The sequence below is a fragment of the Cebus imitator genome, unplaced genomic scaffold (assembly GCF_001604975.1).
Source record: "Cebus imitator isolate Cc_AM_T3 unplaced genomic scaffold, Cebus_imitator-1.0 Scaffold2, whole genome shotgun sequence".
Classification (NCBI taxonomy): domain Eukaryota; kingdom Metazoa; phylum Chordata; class Mammalia; order Primates; family Cebidae; genus Cebus; species Cebus imitator.
This window is the reverse complement of record NW_016107317.1, coordinates 11,109,395-11,133,033: the sequence shown is the minus strand read 5'-3', so window position 1 is coordinate 11,133,033 and position 23,639 is coordinate 11,109,395. Positions and strand designations below refer to the sequence as shown.

The 23,639-nt window shown below is 35.8% G+C and overlaps 1 protein-coding gene across 1 annotated transcript in view; it reads left to right on the top strand.

Moving 5' to 3' along the window:
- The window catches only part of ARID2 (AT-rich interaction domain 2), a 196,032-nt gene that overhangs the window by 144,545 nt on the left and 27,848 nt on the right, over window positions 1-23,639 (top strand). The window contains exon 16 of the mRNA XM_017529648.2: window positions 4,363-4,511. Within this exon, the coding sequence (XP_017385137.1) occupies window positions 4,363-4,511 (149 nt within the window). The remainder of the gene's footprint in view (window positions 1-4,362; window positions 4,512-23,639) is intronic.

The window sequence follows — 23,639 nt, the reverse complement described above, 5'->3', positions numbered from 1 at the left end:
AGTGATTCTTCTGCCTCAGTCTCCTGAGTAGCTGGGATTACAGGTGCCCACCGCCATGCCAACCTGAATTTTTGTATTTTTAGTAAAGACTGGGTTTCACTGTGTTGGTCAGGCTGGTGTCGAACTCCTGACCTCATGATCCGCCCACCTCAGCCTCCCAAAGTGCTGGGATTATAGGCGTGGAGCCACTGTGCCCAGCCAAATTTCTTTATATACTCTTTAAAGTTGCATGTTGGACCTTGGTTTAATACTGTTTTATTCACTATTTGAATTGGTAGCTTAAAGGGGTAGAGGATTTTAAATGTGATTTTTTGGGGAAAACTTGTTATTTTACAATTTCATGGGGTCTAGGGATGTTAAGGAGGTACTTGTACCCTAATAAGGGATTTCCAGACTTGCAGAATGCTCAGGGCTGGAAGGAGTGCAGGGAAGCATCCCTGCCAAGAAGGAATAAGTAATCCTTTCTAATGCCGTTATAATTCATGTTTTTTCTTCTCAGTTTTGTTTCTTCCATCCTCCATTAATCAGCTATATTAATTTTATTACAGAAAAAAAAGCAACAAGTAAAAAGAATATATGTGAAAGTAAATGATAGAGCCATTGATTTTATATTTAAGTAGTATTTAGCTGGGCAGTTGATACAAATATAAAATAAGTTGTGCCTATTTCAGGGCACATTTCTTTATTGGTATTTCAAATGTAATAATTGCAAGTTGAAGCACAGTTTATAGGATATTGTTTCCAGAAGCCGTGCCCTGTTCCACTTTCATGAATTAGTATCTGTTGGAAACATATTGGCTAAATGGTGTATTAAAAATCAAAATGAATTTACCAAATGAAAGAAACTTAGATATTAAAACTTAAGACTTGGTTTTTTTCAGGATTATACAAAATGTGTGTTGAACATAATCTGTCAGTTATCTGTTACTCCCATAATCTGATAACATGCCAAATTCTTACACTTAAAAATAGTTTATTTAAGGATGTACATATTTATGATATTTAACATATGCCTTGCCTCAATTCAGAATGTGAATCATTTCTGATAGTGGTACTGTGTAACATGGAATATTGGTATCTTACTGGTAAAGAGCTTGAGAAAGTTACTCAACCCATCAGAAAGCAGATTGGTAGCCTCAGGGGGCAGCATTTAGTTGTAGCCATGAAAGAACAGTTTAGCAAGACCCATAAGATTATCGTTTATGTTTTTCTAAGAGTACTGCCACTCAGATTGTAGACCAATAGCATATTATAAAAACTAGGAAAAGTATTACATAACTTTTTTGTTTGTATTTTAATGTGTTCTTATAAAGCAGGGTTGGCATGTACTGATGATCTAAATGTATACTTAATGAGAGGAAAAAACTTGGTAATTTAAGAAAATGAGGGAATATTAGAGCTGAAAGGGTCTTTGATATTATCTTGGCCAAAACTCCTACTTTTAAGAGTTGAAACAAATTGCCCACATTTACAAAAATTCTCTCTTTTCCAGTGATTTCTATTAATGCCTTACTTTTCTTCTCTAAAGACTTATACATATAGCTAAATGCATATCTGTCTCCCTCTCTCTTTTTTTTATATTTTTAAAATTATCATACAAAGCCTCGCTCTATTGCCTAGAGTGGAGTGCCGTGGTGCACTTTTGGCTCACTGTAACCTCTGCCTCTTGGGCTTAAGCAATCCTCCCACCTCAGCCTCCTGAGTAGCTGACACTACAGGTGCATGCCACCACACCTGCCTAATTTTTGTATTTTCTGTAGAGGCAAGGTTTCACAATGTTGCCCAGACTGGTCTCAAACTTTTGGGCTCAAGTGATCCTTCGACCTTGGCCTCCCGAAGTGCTGGCATTACAGGCATGAGCCGTCATGCCTGGCCTAGCTAAAGGTATCTCTTTTATATCACAGTTAGAGTAAATACAATTCTTGTTCCTTACAAGGTTTTGGAAAGTGTCTTTCCTTCTCACCTCTTCTTTAGAAAGCTCTTTCCCAGTTCCTTCAATTTAATTTTAGGTGTCATGGTGTCTGGTTTATTCACCATCCTGTTTCTCTCTACCACAGAAGATACAGCTACTCAGGAGGCAGAGGTGGGAAGATTGCTTGAGCCCAGGAGTTCAAGGCTGCAGTGAACTGTGATCATGCCATTGCACTCCAGCCTGGGTGACAGAGCAAAATTCTATCTTAAAAAAAAAAAGAAAGAAAGAAATCGTCCCCTTACACTTTCTTTGCTCTTGCTCTTTAACCCCTCTTTCCACACTACTTTCTCACCATCAGACTTTCTTTTTTTTTTTGAGACGGAGTCTTGTACTGTCACCCAGGCTATAGTAGTACAGTGGCACAGTCTCTGCCTCCTGGGTTCAAGCAATTCTCCTGCCTCAGCCTCCCAGCTACCTGGGACTACAGGCATGCACCATCGCGCCCAGCTAATTTTTTTGTATTTTTAGTAGAGACGGGGTTTCACCATGTTGGCCAGGATGGTCCCAATCTCCTGACCTCATGATCTGCCCGTATCAGCCTCCCAAAGTACTAGGATTACAGGGGTGAGCCACTGCACACCTGGTCCAGGGTTTTTATGGCTCTTAGAATTGGCAGGTGAATGGTTTTCAGATTTATTTTTCCAACATTAACTTATATTGATAGACATTTTTAGTTGGTTCATCTGTCATTTTACCCAAACTAAACTGATCATTTTTCCTCCAAAATATGTTTTCCTATTATTATTGCCTTTTATTGAGAATCTCGAGTTAGGCTTTTCATGTATAGTTCTGTAGTCTTCCCAGCATCTCTTAAGTTTAGTTTTTATTACTTACACTAGAAAACTGAGGATAAGAGAGGTTAAGCAGGTAGCCCAAGATCACATGGCTAGTTAAAAGTCTAATTGAAAGTGTGAGTCCTGATATGTCAAGCTGGAAAATCCTCATCTTATCTGTATGACCTTTGTACTGCCCTAAAATGTTTTAGGTGCATGTGTAAGAGTGGGAACCTGTTATAGAAGCATCAATCTCAAAGTAGTTTTTTCCCTCAGAATTTGGAACTCAAAAGTTCTTATGACTTCCCATTTTTGATAGCTTTGTTTTTCAGCATGTTTTCTTTTATTTGTATGTTATAGTAGCCTTGTGTGCTTGCAATTTATCTGTTTTTTCCTAAAGAAAATTAACCATGGCTTTTAATTTAAGTTCTCAGCAATTTTAGCTTACTGCTTGCCCACCTATTTCCAGTACAGTCATGTGCTACTTAAGGACATTTCTGTCAAGGATGGACCACATAATATAATGATAGTCTCAGAAGATTATAATATCATATTTTCATCATACTTTTTCTATGTTTTGATACACAAATATTTAACCATTGTGTTACAGTTCCCTATAGCACTCAGTACAGTAATATGCTCTACAGGTTTTAAGCCTAGGAGCAATAGGGTATTCCATATAGCCTAGGTGTGTAGTAAGCTAAATCATCTAGGTTTGTGGAAGTACACTATATGGTATTCACAGAACAATGAAATGGGTCACCTAACGACCCATTTCTCAAACATATTCCTATCACTAAGCAATGAATGACTGTGCACCTTATAAATGAACAAGTATATTTGGTGTTTTCCCAGAGTTTTAATTTATGACCTTTAAGCAGTTCCCTAAAAATGATGTACTACTATGTCTATAAGAAATTTAATATTAATTTTTCCCTTTGTGGTATTTAAAGAAAATACATTGCTTAAAATTGGTTTAAGGTACACTGTAATTATTAGTGTTTTTTTCTAAGAGAAAGGGATGGGATTTATAGGCAACAGTGTGAGTCTCTAAAAATAACAAAAAATACATAATTGAGCAACCTCAAAATCTAAAATTGTTAAGCAGCTTGCTGCAAATTAGTTAATATATTTATACGATTACATCATTTTTTGCTAACTAAAATTTTCATTGCTTTTTACCATATTGTTTCACTTTATATTCTTTACAAAAATCTAAAAGGCAACATACAAAGAAGTAGTAATTTGCAGTTGATCTGTTCTTGTGAAGAATTCACATAAGTAAATCCAGTGGGTACATTTATAGTATATTTATTTCTCATTTAAATCTACAATTGTGTTTCATACTAAAAATCTTCATTTTAAATAATATATATTTTACAGTAGTAATAATGTGGTATTGCCTTTATGGTTTCATATTAAATAAAAGAATCAAACTTTCTACATATTTCTATAAAAGTAATTATCTTTTTAAATATAATCATAAAATTATGAAGAGTAAATTTTATGGTAGAAATGCATAACTGTTAATGCAATCAAATTTATAAGACTGTACTATAAAATATAAATGTTTTTCAACATTTATGTTACAAACTCTGCATTTGTTCTTTTTCACAGAACACTCCTATGCCACCATCACCAGCTGTACAAGTGCAGGGCCAGCCTAACAGTTCTCAACCTTCTCCATTCAGTGCATCCAGTCAGCATGGCGATCCAATGAGAAAACCTGGACAGAACTTCATGTGTCTGTGGCAGTCTTGTAAAAAGTAAATGGCAATTTTATTTGATATATAAAAATATTCTTTATTTTGGAATGCTTTTATATTTAAGCTTCTGTCATCTATAGTTTCATGAAAATTTTCCTTTAGAACCACTAACTTTTAGCAAAAATGTTTTGTGTTAAGAGTTATGTTTATGTGGATCTATTATGTGGCCCTAAACTAAGAAATTTATATATAAGTGATGGAAAGAACTTCATTGCTTAATGGTATGTTGTAGAGAATATGGTTCAGTATTTATTTTTAGTAAAAAAATCAATTAAGAATTTGATTATATAATTGGCTGTTAAGAGGTGTTTTTTTTTAAGTGACTTGAATTTAGTGGCAGCTATAGTATTTCTGTATAGTAGAAGCTTAGAAGTAATAATCTGTTAGAAAGAGAATGACTTGTCTTGAATTTGAGTTTGGGGTGGATACCTACGAAAATTATTTTTAAAGCCATACCATCTTACGGTTTAATTAAGAAGAACTTTTAAAATAAACCTTAGACTTGAAGGAAAAGTTGAAAAGCATGTTGGTTAAATTAAAAATTTTAATTCCTTTGATAGTACTCAGGTAAAACTGTTTGCCTTGAGTCATTTTTTTTTAGAGGTCTAGGACTAAGCATTTGTCTTTTTTTTTTTTTTTTTGAGACAGAGTCTTGCTCTATTGCTCAGGGTGGAGTGCAGTGGTGCGATCTAAGCTCACGGCAACCTCTGCCTTCTGGGTTCAAGCAATTCTTCTTCCTCAGCCTCTTGAGCAGCTGGGATTACAGGCATGTGCCACCATCCCTGACTAATTTTTGTATTTTTTTCACCAAGTTGGCCAGACTGGTCTCGAACTCCTGACCTCAAGTGATCCCCCAGCCTCGGCCTCCCAAAGTGTTGGGATTATAGATGTGAGCCACTGAGCCCGGCCAGCATTTGTCTTAATAGACATAATACCCATCATTTCTTAGAGATCAAAGATTCCATTTCACTTTTCGTAACTGATGGCAGAAATTACCATATCTTTTACAATCTATATTTGCTATTCATATATTTGTGATATGTTATAGATATTATACTTTATTGTAAACTTCATGTACAGATTTTTGTATGATTATGACTACCTCCGTAGTATGCAAAGTATCTATGGGACAGCAATGATGAAACTTTAAATCTCAACCCAATAGTGGGACCGTGGATCATTTTAGTAGGTTTTTGTTTGTTTCTCTTTTCTTTTTTCTTTTTTTTTTTTTTTTTTGAGACGGAATCTTGCTCTGTCTCCAGGCTGTAGTACAGTGGCGAAATCTCGGCTCACTGCAATCTCTGCCTACTGGGTTCAAGTGATTCTTCCACCTCAGCCCCCTGAGTAGCTGAGACCGCAGGCGCAGGCCTCCATGCCCGACTAATTTTTGTATTTTTAGTAGAGATAGAGTTTCACCATGTTGGCCAGGATGGTCTTGAGCTCTTGACCTCGTGATCCGCCACGCCCGGCCTGTTTTTCTTTTCAACGAAGAAAAATGAATAAAATATATCATAGTTTACCATGTTAGTGAGGGTAAATATTTGCAGTTATATATATGTGACCTATCTATGTGTACTTGATCGTAGTATAAAATCTATTTGTCAAAAAGGTTCTTTAAAAAATCAGTGCTTTGGGTTATTATTTCTTCCTTCATTCATTTAATTTGACCATGTCTTTCTATTTAGTGTATGTTTGTAAGTTAATTTGGAACTTTTTTCACTGCATGTCAGTTTTACTCTCTTCATTTGTCTCAAGATTTTTGTTCGCTTTTTTTCACGGCAAATAGTAACTGATGGATGGGTAGTGTGCTAAAGCTGTTTGTTGACTTTTCAAAAAGTTTAAGAAGCTTGTCTGCAGTGGTGCACTCCTATAGTCCCAGCTGCCCAGGAAGGCTGAGGCAGGAAGATTGCTTGAACCTAGGAGTTCAAGTCTAGCTTGGGCAACATGGTGAGACCTCATGTGTAAAAAGATAAAAAATTAACAAGTTTAAGAATAACTGCTTTAGATGAAATGTTTAGATTACTTCAAGATAAACAAGTTGCTGGAAGAGTTAATGATGTCTGACAGTTTTCTATCTTGCTAATAGGATCAGTGTTACATAATTTGATGATTTAGCTTTTTCTTGGTAGTCTTTTCTGAATCAGACAGATTGAGTAAGTCTTCTTAGAGCATGCCATTTTTTTTAAGCGTTAGCTTTTCACTACAGCACTGCTAATTAGTTTTAGTCTGCAAGTATTTATTGAGCATCCTCTAGGAGGGTACATGTGCTAGAAGATAGAAATACAAAAATCACACCCAATCCTGAGGGATACAGACCCTAAAAACAAATAAATTACAGTATAAATAAGTACCGTTATGAAAGGTAGTTTCATAGTGCTGTTGCAACATATTGGACAGTTTAACTCTGGGATCGCTGGAGAGTTTTACTACAAGCATTATGTTTTCGTTGAGTCTTGAAGAATGGGTAGGAATTTGTCATGTTAAAACAAACCTATCAGAATGTTAAGAGCAAGCCCAGGAGTATAAAAGGACCCCATATGTCCAGGAAACTGTGAGAGGTTAGGATACTACAAGCATAAGGACATGAGAAGAGAAATGGCTCTTATTTATATTTAGTTCCGATTCTAAGAAGGAACATACATATGATACCCATTGACCACTAAGTGGCTATTCTAATTTCTTTAATATCATATCAAAAATACTAGTAAATAACTTTATGCTGGGCATGGTGGCTTGAGCCTGTAATGCCAGCTACTCGGGAGGCTGCGAATAGGAGAATCTCTTGAGCCCAGGACTTCAAGGCTATAGTGAGCCATGATTGCATCACTGCACTTCAGCCTGGGTTATAAAGTAAGACATTGTCTCTTTAAAAAAAAAAAAAAAAAAAAAAAAAAAAAAAAACAATTTTTTTTAAAAAAAAAAAAAAAAAAAAAAAAAACCAGAAACTTTCTTTGTTTCCATCAGATTTAAAGCTAAAATTATTTTCTTCACCTATATATTATTGTAAAATGCTTTGTATTTAAACTTGAAATAGCTGTCTGCTCTCTTCCTTTTAAGGACTTAAAAGTGATTTTGAGTATACATTTAACCTGTTTTTAGTTCTGTATTAGCACCACATTTTATATGGTCTTTTTGTATTTATAATTCTCCTTTTTTTTTTTTGGAGACAGGGTCTCACTATATCACACAGGCTGCAGTGAAATGGTACTATCTTGATCTTGGTTCATTGCAACCTCTGTCTTACAAGCTCAAGCCATTCTCCCACCTCAGCCTCGCAAGTAACTGAGACTACAGGTGCATGCCACCACACCCAGCTAATTTTTGTATAATAGAGATGGGGTTTTGCCATGTTGCCCAGCCTGTTCTCGAATCCCTGAACTCAAGTGATCTACCTGCCTCAGCCTCCCAAAGTGCTGGGATTACAGGTGTGAGCCATAATTCTCCCTTTAGATGTACAATATAGATTCTTTTCAGCAAGCCCCAGTCCCTCTTATATCATCACTTATTGATGCTTGGTTTTTTGTTGTTTTCTTTATGCTTGGTTTTTTTAATCTGCAAGCATCTCTAAAAGTTAGGGACCTCACTCTTTAGTTATAACTAACCATACTCGTACAGAAAAGAATTAATTCCCTTCAGTGTTATGATTTCTTCATATATCCTATCAGTGTGTACATTTTTTCCAGTGGCCTTTTGCTTGGAGCTTGAATTGGAATCTAAGGTGCAAACATTGCTTCTGATTGATAAGTCTTAAACCTCTTTTAATCTGTTAGATTACCTCTCCATCCTTCTTAATTCTTTTTTTCTCTTTGCAAGTTTGTGTTAAAAAAAAAAAAAACAGGTTAATTTATCCCATAGAGCATTACAATCTGGATTTTCCTGGTATTGTTTAGCATGTTACTCTGACCTTGTATTTTCTGTACATTGGTAGTTTGGTCCAAATATTTGATCAAGTTCTGGTTTCACTAGATGAAGACCACTTTAGAAATGATATTGTGTACTTCCATCAGGAGATAGGTAATATCTTCTTGTCTCTTTTTGTGGTGTAAATAGTCTTTGAGGATCATTGTTCCGAACATCATTAAGGTTTGTACAATATAAAAGGCCCCCTTTTATCAGTGATTTGCTTTCTTTGAGAAATAGTTCCTACAGGAAAGGCAAGACAGATGCTTGGATATTTTCCTTATTTACCAGTTTTTAAAATAATGAGTTGCTCATTATTGCTCTGTAAAAGTTACCATTTGCAGAGTTTGTTTGTAGTATTGCTGTGAACTAACAGGAAATTAAACATACTTGAGATATTTCAGTCCTTTGAGGTTATGATATCCTTCTTGATATACAAATTGTGCCATCTTTGGCCAGTGAAAGCCTCTTCAAGTGGATTTCCCAAGTCCTTTGGTGGTGACCTTAATATAAGTATTTGATAGCTTCCTTGCTCTCTCTTAGGCAACATGGTCTATGTGTTTATACTGATTCTTGGAATTTAAATTAAATACAACAAGGTTTTTACTTCATTTTATCATTTTTACACCTGTATCTTCTTTCTCCCACACCAAAAAATCCCATTTCTCAATATTGTTAACAATTTATCCTTTGTCCTACATCATACTCCAAAAAAAACCTTTACAAGTTATTCCTGTGGTGATCATCATTTGTGTTTTTACTTTACTCTTTGTTTTTTGTTATTTTGTTTGTTTTTGTCATAGATGAAGGGTTTTTCCCTTTGAATTAATTTTTCTGTAAACAAATTTATTAGGTTTTTTATTATTGCTTCTGGATCTGGATTATAGTTAGGAAGGCTTTCTCTGTGCCCAATTTGTAGAACTGCCATGTTTTTATTTAGAACTTACGTGGTTTTATAGTTTCCATTTAAATGTTACATTTTGTAATTTTTCCCTGTTTCAGTAATCTGGTCTTAAGGAAGGAAATGATGAGGGTAAGTCAGTGACTTTTTTCTTCAATTGGTCACTGTAGCTTTCTTTCCTCATACTATAAGAGAAGTTTATTCTAAGAAAAATAAGGGTCACAGTGAATATTTTGGGCTTCAGCACTGTCCAGTGGGACAATCCAAACTAGTTTCATCAAATGCTACTCAAGACTATTAACAAAAGTGATTCTACAATATTTTCATATAATTGTTTTTCTCATTTTAAAATTATATTTCTACCTTTTAAAAAAGTTAAATTCCAAAAACAGGATTATCAAAAGATAACCATGGTTATAAGTTTGATGTGTATCTTTACAAACCTTTTTCATATACAACTATACTGTGTTGTACATGAAAAGTATACATGTATACTTTGTTTCTTATTTTAAGCTATGTATACTGATCTAGAGCTTGCTTCAATAATATATGTAAAATTCATTAATGTAGAATATATATACTTTTTATGTCAACATGTAGATCTACTCATTCTTTGTAATGAATACCAAGAATTCCCTTTTATTGCACTGTCTTTGTTATCTGTGTTGGTAGTTAGAAAAGCAGTTCTAACTCGTCATTTTTTGACAGCAGTTCTAACTCATTCTTTTTTGACAGGATTACTCTTGAATTATGATGACACATTTCTTTCCATTAGATGCAGTGACCCCGTACCATAATCTGTTAACTATATCTCATAGCAAGACTATTTGGGATTTTAGTTATTTGGTATTACATATGGACAGAACTGTGGTGAATAATTTTGTGTCTATCGCACATTTTCTACAAGTATTTCAGTGGAATAAAGTACCAAATTGGGAATTTCTGAGTCAATTGACCTGTTTTTATTTTTACAGAAATTGACAAATTACCATCCAAAAATGTTAATTTATAATTCAAATAATAGAATATGAACTTGTTTCCCACTACCTAGCTACTCAAATCTGAGAGGAAATTTCATCTTTGCTGATCTGATAGCCTCAAAAAGACTGTCAATTTTAATTCTTTTGTTATTTTAATTTTTTAAAATAGACTTTTTGAGAGCAATTTTAGGTTTGCAACAAAATTGAGTTGCAAATACAGAGTGTTCCTATGTAGCTAGTACGTGTTCCCACATACATGACATTTTTATGGAATAGTACATTTGTTGCAACTGGTTAACCTGTGTTGACACATCATTATCACCCAAAATCCATAGTTTACTTTAAGATTTTCTCTTAACAATGTACATTCTGGGAGTTTTGTTTAGTTGGGTTTTTGTTTGTTTTGTAGGTTTTGTTGTTGTTGTTGTTGATTTTTTTTGAGACAAGGTCTTACTCTATCATCCAGATTAGAGTTTAGTGGTACAATCATAGCTCACCATAACTTCTACTTCCTGGGCTCAAGTGATCCTCCTACGCCAGCCTCCTGAGTAGCTCAGACTGCACAGGTGTGCCTACCATGCCCAACTAATTTTAACTTTTTGCCCAGCCGATTTTAAAATTTTCTGTAGAGATAGGGGTCTTACTGTGTTGCCTAAGCTGGTCTTGAACTCCTGGTCTCAAGCAGTCCTTCCACCATGGCCTCACAAAAGGTTGGGATTATAGGCCTGAGCCACTGCACCTGACCTCTCTGTGGGTTTTGACAAATATTAATATAATAACATGTGTCCACCATTATAGTATACAGAATAGTATTGCCCTAAAAATCTTTTGTATTCTGCCCCTTCATCTTACCATTCCCCAGCTCCTGTTCCAATTTTTATTTCAAGTATTAAGTTAAATATCTTGAAATATGATTTTCTTCTGTGAATTATCTACTCATGTCATTTGCTCATTCTTTATTGCTCTTCCTAAAAATTTGCAATACCTCTCGTATATTAAGGATGTCAACTCTTGGCCAGGCATGGTGGCTCACAATCTCAGCACTTGAGATTGGCCAAGGCAGGCAGATCACTTGAGGTCAGGAGTTCGAGACCAGCCTGGCCAATATGGCAAAACCCCATCTCTACTAAAAATAGAAAAATTAGCTGGGCATGGTGGATGCCTGTATTCCCAACTACTTGGGTGGCTGAGGCATGAGAATCACTTGAACCTGAGAGGCGGAGGTTGCAGTAAGCTGAGATTGTGCCACTGCATGCCAGCCTGGGTGACAGAGGAAGACTCTGTCTCAAAAAAGATATCACCTCTTTATTATGTGTCCACCCCATGTCTTTACTTGAGACTTTAGCCATATTTTGCTATATGGAATTTAAATCTCAATGGTTTTTTATGTCATGCTTAGAAAGACCTTTTCAACTTTTATATCATAAAATATACATTTTTTTTTGCTTTGTAATAATATTTTAACTTTTTCATTCATTTGTAATTAGCTTGATATATGAAGTGAGGTTTGAGTCTAGCTTAATTATTTTCCAAATGACTAACTTATTAGCAAGTTCTTCTTTCCCTCAGACATATGAATTGCTACCTTTGTCATATACTAAATTCCTATATCTGCTGTGCCTATTTTTGGATTACTTGTTATCCCTTTGATCTCTGTCCTTATTATACTGTCACTTTAAATGTATTTTAACTTTGGATATGGCAGGTTGCCCCTGTTGATTCTTCACAGTTTTTTTATGATTTGTTTGAGCAACTACCTTGTATTAGGCACTGTGCTGGGTTTTGAAATTAGAGTGATGTATAAATCAGATTCATTTCTCAAGATTGCCAATAAAGGCATGTTGGGATTTGGGTTGCAATTGCTTTTAATGAACAGGGTTTTTTGTTTGTTTTTTGGTAATGAACACTTTTTTCAATATCAAGTCTTCCCTTACTGGAAAAGGCATCAGCCCATGGTGTTCCTTTTTTTTTTTTTTCCAATAGAGCTTCTAGCCTTTTCTTTACATGAATTTTGTACTTTATTAAGTTTATTACTAGGTGGTGGTCTTATGTTTTGTTGTTATAAATGATCTCAACTTCCATTATATTTTTCAACTGGTAGGTGTTTTCTATATTTATACTTCATATATTGTCTTACCCAATTATAATGTCTAGGTTGGGCGTGGTGGCTCATGCCTGTAATTTCAGCACTTTGGGAGGCCAAGGTGGATGGATTGCTTGAAGTCAGGAGTTTGAGAACAGCCTGGCCAACATGGTGAAACGCCTTCTCTACTAAAAATGTGAAAATTAACCAGGCGTGGTGGTGGGCACCTGTAATCCCAGCTAATTGGGAGGCCGGAGCAGGAGAGTTGCTTGAACCGGGGAGGTGGAGGTTGCAGTGAGCCGAGATTGTGCCATTGCATTCCAGCCTGTACAAGAGAGTGAGACTCCATCTCAAAACAAAACAAATTATAGTGTCTAATGTTTCCAGCACAATAATCATGATAATATTCATCCATATCTTTTTTAAAGCTAATAAACCCTATTTTTGTAGAGCAGTTTTAGGTTTATAGAAAAATTGAGCTGATATTATAGAGTTCTCATATCTCCCTCCACCCTGCACACAGTTTACACTATTATTGACACCTTGCATTAGTGTGGTACACAGGTTATAATTGATGAGCCAATATTGTTACATTATTATTAACTAATGTTCATAGTTTACATTCAGATTCATTCTTTCCACAGTTCTCTGGGTTTTGACAAATGCATAATGTCATGTCTCCAACATTACGGTAACCTACAGGGTACCTTCACTACACTAAAAATCCACTATGCTTGATCTGTTTATTCTTCCTCACTCCATCCTCCACCCCCAATTCCTGGCAGCCACTAATCTTTTTGCCGTCTCTATAGTTTTGACTTTTCCAGAATGTGATATAGTTGGAATTACTCAGTAATATCCTTTTTAGTCTGGTTTCTTTCACTTAATAAAATGCACGCAAGTTTTCTCCATGTCTTCTTATTGTTGGATAGCTCATTTGTTTTTATTTCTATATAATATTTCATTGTACAGATGTACCATAGTTTGCTTATCCATTCATCTGTTGAACAATATCATAGTTGCTTCCAATTATTGGCAATTTTGAACTATGGTGTTGTAAACATTTATGTGTAACTTTTGTGTGGATGTAATTTTTCAATTCATTTGGGCAAATATCTAGGGTTATAATTGATGGATCATATGATAAGACTATGTTTAACATTGTAAGAAATGGTGAATCTGTCTTCCAAAGTGTCTGTACTATTTTGTGTTCCTGCCAGCAGTGAATGAGAATCTTGTTGCTTCATATCCTTGCCAACATTTAGTGTTGTCAGTGTTTTAGATTTGAGCCATTCTGATAGGTGTGCTGTGCGTTGGTATATCTGTTGTGTTAATTTCTAGTTCCCTAATGACATATGATGTTGAGCATCTTTTTGTTTGTTTATTTTCCATATGTATATCTTCTTTGGTGAGGTGTCTATTCAGATATTTAATCCATTTTTAACTTGTTTGCCTAGAGCTTTTAGCATGAATAGATAATGGATTATGTCAGATGCTTTTCTGCATCTATTGCTATGATCATATGATTTTTATTTTTTAGCTTGTGAATGTGATGGATTACATCAATTAATTTTTTACTTGTTGAACCAGCCATGTGTGCCTGTAATAAATTTTACTCTGTCATGGTATATATTTCTTTTTTATGCATTGTTTGATATGGTTTGCTAATATTTTTCATGAGGATGACCTCATCTATAGTCATATAAGATTCTGGGATGTAGTTTTCTTATAATAGCTTAGTCTTATTTTTGCAATAGGGTAATGCCGTTCTCATAGGATGAGTTAGAAAGTGTTCCCTTTGCTTCTCTTATCTCGTAGGGATAGTAGAAAATTGGTATCATTCCTTCCTTTAATTGTTTGGTGTGAATTCTGCAGAGAAACCATGTGGTCCTGGTACTTTGTTTTGAAGGTTATTAATTATTGATTCAGTTTCTTTAATAGTTACAGCGTTATTCAGATTATCTGTTGCTCCTTGAGTAAGTCTTGGCAGATTGTGTCTTTCAGGGAATTGGTCAATTTCATCTAAGTTATCAAATGTGTGAGCATAGAAATACTTATAATGTTTCTTTACTGTCCATGGGATCAGTAGTGATGGTCCCTTTTTCATTTCTGATACTAGTGATTTATATCTTCTGTTATTTTTTCTTGGTTAGGTTAGCTACAGGTTTATGTATTTTATTGATTTTTTCCCCCAAAGAGCCAGATTTTGGTTTTGTTAATTTTTTTTCTTTCTGTTGATTTCCTGTTTTCAATTTCATTAATTTCTGCTCTAATTTTTATAATTTTTTTTTCTGTCTGCTTTGGGTTTAATATGCTCTTCTTTGTGTAGTTTCCTAAGGTAGAAGCTTATATTACTGTTTTAGATCTTTCTTCTTTTTTAGGATATGCATTCAATGCCAACAGCCTTCCCTCTAAGTACCACTTTTACTATATCCAGAAATTATTACTATGTTGTATTTTCATTTTCCTTTAGTTCAAAATATTGTAAAAATGTATTGTTTAAATTCCAAATGTTTTAGTATTTTCTAGCTATCTTTTTGTTACTGATTTCTGTATTAATCTGTTCTCACAGTGTTGTAAGGACATACCCGAGACTGGGTAACTTATAAAAAAAATAAAGGTTTAATTAACTCACAGTTTTGCATGGCTGGGAAGGCCTCAGGAAAGCTACAGTCATGACAGAAAGGGAAGGAAACACTTCCTTCACATGGCAGCAGGAGAGAGAAGTGCCAAGTAAAGGGGGGAAAATTCCCTTATAAAAGCATCAGATCTTGTGAGAACTCACTATCAGGAGAACAGCAGCATGGGCGTAACTGCATGGGTGGGGACACAGCCAAACCATATCAATTTCTATTTAATTCCATTGTGGTTTCAGAGTATACATATGATTTCTATTCTTTTAAATGTGCTAAGGTGTATTTTATGTCCCAGATTGTGGTCTATCTTGGTGGATGTTCCATGTGAGCTTGAGAAGAATATATTGTTGGATGAAGTATTCTGTAAATATCAATTAGATCCAATTGATTGATGGTGCTGTTCAATTCAACTATATCCTTACTGATTTTCTGCCTATTGGATCTGTCAATTACTGATAGAGGTATGTTGAAGTCTTCAACTATACTAGTGGATTTGGTTCTTTCTCTGTTTGCAGTTCTATCAGTGTTTGCTTCACATGTTTTGATGCTATATGTTCAGTGCATGTATCTTAAGGATTGATACATCTTGGAGAAGATTGTTAGGTTTTCTTTATCATTATGTAATGCTCCTCTTGATCCATGATAATTTTCCTTGCTCTGAAGTCTGCTTTGTCTGAAATAATTATTGCCACTCCAGCTTTCTTTTAATTAGTGTTAATATGGTTTATCTTTCTCCATCCCTTTACTTTTAATCTTTTTTTTTTAACAATACATAGTTTTTATTTTATTATCCTCTCTGTCTTTTAATTCGTATATTTAGATCATTCACATTTAATGTGATTATCACTAAAGTTGCATTGATAGTTATCATATTTGTAAATGCACTTGTTCTTTCTTTTTCTGCTGTCCCATTTTTCTGCCTTCTCTGTTGTTAGCTGAGCACTTTTTATGTTGCCGTTTTCTCCCCTTTCTTCGGATATCAATCGTATTTCTTAAAATTTTTTATTTGTGTTTATTTTAGAGTTTGCAATATACATTTATAGTTAATTTAAGACCACTTTCAAACAACGATATAGGCATACCTCAGAGATAATACATGTTTGGTTCCAGATCACCAAAGAAGACAAATATCAAATAAAGCAAGTCACATAAATATTTTTGTTTACTAGTGCATTTAAAAGTTGTGTTTACACTGTACTGTAGTTAATTAAGTGTGCAATAACATTTCGTCTAAAAAAACAAGGTACATACCTTAATTAAAAATACTTTACTGCTAAAAATGCTAATGATCATCTGTTGAACCAGCCTTGTGTGCCTGTAATAAATTTTGCTTGATCATGGTATTTATTTCAAGTCATCATCTTTTTGCTGGTGAAAGGTCTTGCCTTGGTGTTGATGGCTGCTGACTGATCAGGATAGTGGTTGCTGAAGGTTGTGGTAGTTGTGACAATTTCTTAAAATGAAACAATGATGTTTGCCACATCACTGGACTATTCCTTTTACAAAAGATTTCTCTGTAGCATGAGATGCTGTTTGGTAGCATTTTACCCACAATAGAACTTCTTTCAAAATTGGAGTCTAGGCAGCAATGCATTCCTATACTTCCAGCTATTGGGGAGGTTGAGGGAGGAGGATTGCTTGAGTCCAGGAGTTCTGGGCTGTAGTGCACTCTGCTGATTGGGTGTCCACACTAAGTTTGGCATCAATATGGTGACTTCCTGGGAGTGGGGACCACCAGGTTGCCTAAAGAAGGATGAACGAGCCCGGGTCAGAAATGGAACAAGTCAAAACTTAAAGTCACTAGCAGCATTAGCCACTAAGCTTTGAAGCCAGGCATTGAACTTTTCCTCTCTAGCTATGAAAGTCCTAGACCTAGATGTCATCTTTCAGTAGAAGGCTGTTGGATCTTTATTGAAAATCTGTTGCTTAGTGTATGTAATATTCTTTATCAATGATATTAGATAGGTTTTCTGGATAACTTGCTGCAGCTTCTGCATCAGCACTTGCTGCTTCACCTTGCACTTTAATGTTAAGGAGATGGCTTCTTTCTTTAAACCTCATGAAGCAACCTCTGCTGACTTCAAACTTTTCTTCTGCAACTTCCCCACCTCTCTCAACCTATTAATTTAAGAGAGTTTAGGGCCTTTCTCTGGAATAGGCTTTGGCTTATTGAAATGTCTTGACTGGTTTGATATTGTATCCAGACCACTACAGTTGTCTCCATATCAACAAGGCTGTTTCACTTTCCTAACATTTAGGTGTTCACTTGAGAATCACAAATTTTCCATCGAGAATTTTTCCTTTACATTCACAGCTTGGCTGTTTCGTGCAAGAGGCATGGCTTTTAGCCTATCAGCTTTGCTATACCTTTCTCACTAAACTTAATCATTTCTAGCTTTTAATTTAAAGTGAGAAACATATGACTCTTCCTTTCACTTGAATACTGACAGGCCATTGTGGGGGCTATTAATTGGCCTAATTTCAATATTGTTGAATGATGTCTCAGGGAGCCCTAAAGATAGGGAGAGAGATGAAGGTAACAGCCAGTTGTTGGAGCAGTCAAAAGACACATAACATTTATGCTCCAAAACATTTACACTGGTGACATCAAGATCACTGATCACAGATCACTGTAACAGATATAGTAATAATGAAAGTGTTCTAAATATTGTGAGAATTACCAAAATGTTATAGAGACACATTTGAATACATGCTATTAGAAAATGAACACATGCTATTAGAAAAATGGTGCTGAAGACCACAAACCTTCAATTAAAAACAAACAAAACAAAACACAGTATTTGCAAAGCATAAGAAAGCGACATGCAATAAAATGAGATGTACCTGTGTACTGCTATGCAGGTACTGTGGCCTGTTAGGAACCAGGCTACACAGCAGGAGATGAGTGGCGGGCAGAAAAGCAAAGCTTCATCTGTGTTTGCAGCCTCTCCCATTGTTTGCTTTACCATCTGAGTTCTGCCTCCTGTTAGATCAGTGGCAGCACTGGATTCTCATAGGAGCACAAGTCCTGCTGTGAATTGTGCCTGCGAGCCATCTAGGTTGCATGCTCCTTATGAGAGAGAATCTAATGCCTGATGATCTGTCACTGTCTCCTGTCACCCCCAGATGGGACCATCTGGTTGCAGCAAAACAAGCACAGGGCTCGCATTGATTTTACATTATGGTGAGTTATATAATTACTGCATTATATATTATCGTGAATAATAATGGAAATAAATTACACAATAAATGTAATGTGCTTGAAACATCCCAAAACCATCCTCCCAACCCCTGGTCCATGGAAAAGTTGTCTTCCATGAAAGTGGTCTCTGGTATCAAAAAGGCTGGGGACCATTGCCTTATACTGTGTCCTTTACATGCTGTCATTCATTTCACTTATATATAAGCTGTAATCACCAGATACAATATTGCTATTTTTTAATCTGTTAGATCAATTAAAAGTAAGAAAAATAAATATTTTACTTCCATTGACTTCTTCTCTAACACTCTTTCTTACTCTGTGTAAATTCAAGTTTTGACCTCTGTGTTTTCCTTCTCTGAAGGATAACATTTCTTGTGAAGCAGATCTCCTGGTACATATGGCCTCAGTTTTTGTTTGTCTAAGAACATCTATTTCTCCTTTACTTTTGAAGAATTATTTTACTGGATGTGAAATTCTAGGTTAGTGGATGTTTATCTTGCAACAGTTTAAATATGTCATTCCACTCTTCTTGCTTGCATTATTCCTAAAGAGACATCAGTGTATTCTTTTCCTTGTCCTTCCATCAGTAAGTTGGTTTTTTCCCCCTCTTAATTCTCTCAAGGTTTGGCAATTTGAATATGATATGGCTAGGTATTGATTTTTAAAATATTTATCTTGTTTAGTGTTGTCTGTGTTTCCTGGAATGTTTCCTGTGATTTCTTGTGTGACATTAGTTTTTAAATTTTCACTTCATTCTTGCTTCAAATATTTTTTGTGTTCTTGTGTTCTTTCTCTTTTTCTTCTCCTTATGGTATTCCCACTGCATATATTTGCACCTTTTGTAATTGCCCCACAGTCCTTGAATATTCTGGTTTATTTTTTTATTTTTTTGTTCCTTTGCTTTTCAGTTTGGGAAGTTCCTGTTGACATATTCTGCATCTTCAAGTCCACTGATTCTTTCCTTGTTTGTGTCCAATCTGTTGATGAGTCTGTGAGAGGCATTATTTATTTCTTTTACAGTTTGTTTCTTATTTCTAGTGTTGTATTTTGATTCTTAGCATCTCATCTCTGCTCACATCCATTTGCTCTTGATGTTCACTTTTTCCACTAGTCTTAGCATATTTATTATAATTATTTAAAATTCTTAATCTGAAAATGTCAAAATTTGTGTAATATCTTTGAGTCTGGTTCTAATGTTAGCTTTGCCTCTTCTGACTGTGTGTGTGTGTATGTATGGTTGGTGGGGGGAGGAAGGAGTTTTTTTTTTTTTTTTTAACTTTAGCATGCCTTGTAAGATTTTGTTGAAAGTCAGATGGGATGTTTCAGTTAAGCATCTGAGGTAGATAGCCTTTGGTGTGAGGTTTCATGTTTATCTGGCTAGAAATTAGGCTATGTTTAATGTTTGCTGTGGCTATAGGTGTCAGAAGCTTCAATATTCCCTGGTGTCCTTTTTTTTCTTCCTTTGTTGTTCTTCCTTTTCTCCCTTTTTCAATATTCCCTGGTGTCCTTTTTTTCTTCCTTTTTTGTTCTTCCTTTTCTCCCTTTTTTTTCTTCCTGGATTTTTTTTAGAAACTCCTTTTTAAATATAGCCTGTATCTTGTAGTTCTCTCAGTTCCAGTATACTGTTATACCATACTGGAAACCTGTTGATATGGTGGTAGGGTAACAGGGAGGTGAAATATTCTATAATCTTATTATTAAATCTCACTTTTAAAAAGTGGGCCTTCTTCTAAGGTCTGCGACTTTGGTAAGTTTCTCAGCCTTTATTTTTTTCTCCTGTGTAAGAAGTCTAGAGAGGGCCCATGTTTTGAAATTGCCTTTCTTGTAGGTCAGATAAGGCTCTGGTAAAGTTGTTTTCCTTGAGACAGGCATTTGTAAGGTGAAAAGAACACTCTTGACATATTAAAAATGGTTATTTATCCCCTACCATTCCTAGAAGAAGGGGGAAATTTTTCTTCAGTCTTCACTGTGAGATCCTGATTTCTGAAGGTAATTCACACAAAAGTATGGGTTCTCCCCAGAGACTAACAACCCCCTCACTACCCAACCCAGGAGTTTTTAACTCTGAAGGTTAGCAGTTTGCCAATCGCTGTGTAAGGGTTCCTGCAAATTACTGTCTACAGCAAGAAGGGCTGATTGTCTGTATTCAAGGGTCTCTCCAGCTTTCAGTGTGGCAGTTTGCCCTGTGACCTCAGTTCTCTGATAGATCTAAGAGGAATTGTAAATTTTCAGTTTGTTCAGCTTATATTTCTTGTTGTGGGGATGGGACTGATGACTTGCAGCTTTTTACATGTCTGAAAGGAAACCGGAAGTCCTCATCCTTATCTTTATCCTTGTTTGTTTATCATCATTAAGCATGATGTTGACTATTAATTTATCTTTGAAATGTATAATTGTATGATTATATAAAAAAGTAATTTCCCTGAAAAATTTCCTTCATTTAAAAATATCTATGAATTGCGGTTTAAATTCTGTGTAATTGGAGGAAAGGACTGAGTAGTCAAGAGTTTATATGCATAGTGTTTTCTTTGTTTTTCTAGGCTACAGTGTTCTTTGAATTAAGTGGTGTCAGGCAGAGTTTAAGAGAAACTCTCCAACTTGCCTTTAAACATAGGATCTCTGCTTTTGTTTTATTTATAGGTATTGTAAGTAATATTTTGTTTGAAAAGAAGGATCTGCTGTTAAAAAGACATTTGAAAACCACTTTTCTGGAATATATTGTTCCTCATAGATTTCTCATTAATAACTGCTACAGAAAGATGAAAATTATTTTCCCTTGAGGAATAAAATTTATTTTATATTTATATTTAGAATTTCATTATTGAAAGTCAAACCAAGAATATAGAGGATCTCAAATATATTCTAAACAAATATTTCCTGTATGAAAACTTGTCTGTCTGTGAACGAGGGACTTTTGCTTGATACGGGTAAGATTGGTAATTCCCCAACTGCTCAAAAATCTACTCAGGTCATGTTGAGGTTCAAATCAGTGGGTTCTTACTGAACCTTGTATAGTTACAATTTCTCCTAAAGTTTCTCTTGTAAGGTGTAATTGCTCCTACTATATAAGCCAGAATAATTTGTTTGTTTGTTTACTGGTTGGGTGACCGACACAGGCAATTTTATTACTTTATCTCTGAACCTCAGTTGCCTCATGGATAAGATGGGGATAATAATTTTATAATTATGAAGATTAAACACATTAATGCAAGGAAAACACTTGAATATGTGTCTAGTGCATGCACAACACTTAACTGATGTTATTTATACATGCTGATGTCTCAAACAGGCATAGAATGTTAAACACAGAGAACAGGAAGTTTTAGCCAGTCACATGTTCTCTTAAGCTTCCTCCACCCCAGTTTGTTCAAGCCTATCAAGATAGCCGTCCTTAATCTTTGCAGGTGTTGGATTCAAGACAACCATTAGATGGCTTTCATCTTCACAAAAGAATATAAAAGGAATTTTGGCTGTTTAGGGTGACATAACACTAGAGTTTAATCTTCCAACTTGACTTGGAAGCGTTCCTGCCAATATAAAAGATTTTGTTTGAGGCCGTGGAGAAGCCAAAGCTTGCTCCTAGATTGAACTTCCAGCTTATGTCCTAGTTGTAATCCTGCTGCAGGTTCTGCTGCAGGCTATTTGCTGCCTTCTTGCTGAGGGTCATGTTGGGCCTTGCAGTCATGCTAGGAGGGCAGCTAAATGAAGGTTCACATTTTTTAAGCCACCCATGTTTGAGAAATTTATGTTACTGATCCTTGTTCTGAAAGCCAGCAGTATCCCACTGGCCAGCCTGGGTTACTGTCCACTTTCTGGGTTTAGAAGCTTCTGTTTTGCCAAACTTAAGATCAGTCTGTTGCAAGACCTTTTGCCTCACCTGTTCAGTGTGCCCTTGTCCATGTTGCCATTCTTTTCCAACATCACCTCTGTGTCTGTGTCTGTTTTCTATTTCCACGGGTTTCCTTCTACCCTACTCTCTTTTCTCTTCTTTTTGTCCTTTTCAGAGCCACATCCTCAGTGACTTTGCTGCTCTGTGTTTTTCTTGGACTTCAGTTTCTTCTTTCCTGGGAACATAGGGCCATCTCATATGGTGATATGTTTTGGAGCCTCAATTTCGACTGGCTTCTTTTTACTTCGTTTCCTAGGGCTGCTCTTCATGGACCTGGACCATGGAGTGTGGCCTCTCTTCTGGTGGATTTTTTTGTCTTCTTTACTTTCCCACTGTGTTCCTTGGGCCTCCCCTGCTTCCATTATGCCCCAAGGCTGCCTGCTTCTTGCCCTCCTCCACTGAGCAAATGCAGGCAGCATCCCTTTCCTTGCAGAATCAAGGGTCCTAGACTGAGAAGGCTATGGGGTACAGGGCCCCCCTTTTTTCTTCTTGTGTTTTTTGAGCTTCTTGCCAACTCTGGTCTTCTCACGGTGTCTGGGATCTGGGGAGGTTTTTCACCCCAGAACCATGGAACATGCCAGAGGTGACTTCTTATTCTTCTTCCTGCTGAGGAACTCCGAGTGGCCAAGCACCTGCTTCCTGGGGCTGGGTGACTTCGCTGTCCGTCTGTCACACAACATGGTCCTAGGTTCTAGGTGCCCCCTAGGGTACTGAGGCTCTTCTTTTTCTTCACTAGAGGCACCTCGGCTGCCAGTCCTTGTACTACACTCTTAGAGCAGGATGTGGCTCTTATAGGAGAAACATCAAAAAAATGATTGTCATTGTTTCAAATTGAGATTAAGTCTCCAGTTCTTTGACCACCTTCTTTTTTTTTTTTTTTTTTCCCTCTGGGACCCCAAAGCAGAGATCTACTTTGTGGGCCTTGGTGATCATTCCTGTAAGTCAAATTTACCTGCCTCCAGATGAGAGCCTACTTTACCATGACACAGAAGTCCTGAAATAAGACTTTTGTGTTGAGCTTGCTAAGGTTTGAATAATGCTTTACCTGATAGAAAATGACTGAAAACAACAATAGACACCACCTTCACTATATTTTGCAAATGGTTAAAAACTTACAGGTAGCTAGAATTTGTATTCTAGTTCAAAGGTGGATTGATTTTCACTATAACTTTTACTTCTTCCAAAACACTCCAAAAATATTGAAGTATCTAAAAACTAGTTGAATGTTACACATAAAACTGCCATCTTGATGATGTGAAGATATTTGAAAGAGTTAAATATCCAAGTGGAATTCTGAAATTCATGTTAATGTGCCTTCAGCAAGGACTGCTTAATTTTAGGTAAACTGCCAGTTTAGGTTGAAATTAATCAGTAGATTGAACAATAGCTTGACTTAAATGTCAGTGGGAGAAAAAAATTGAAATTAGTTTTATAGCATTTTTTTGTCTCAATTTTGTGGTAATAAAACCAGAAGAGAGAGATCTTCTGAGGGTTATATGTTGCTTCCTTTTTCTTTTCTTTTCTTTTTTTTTTTTTT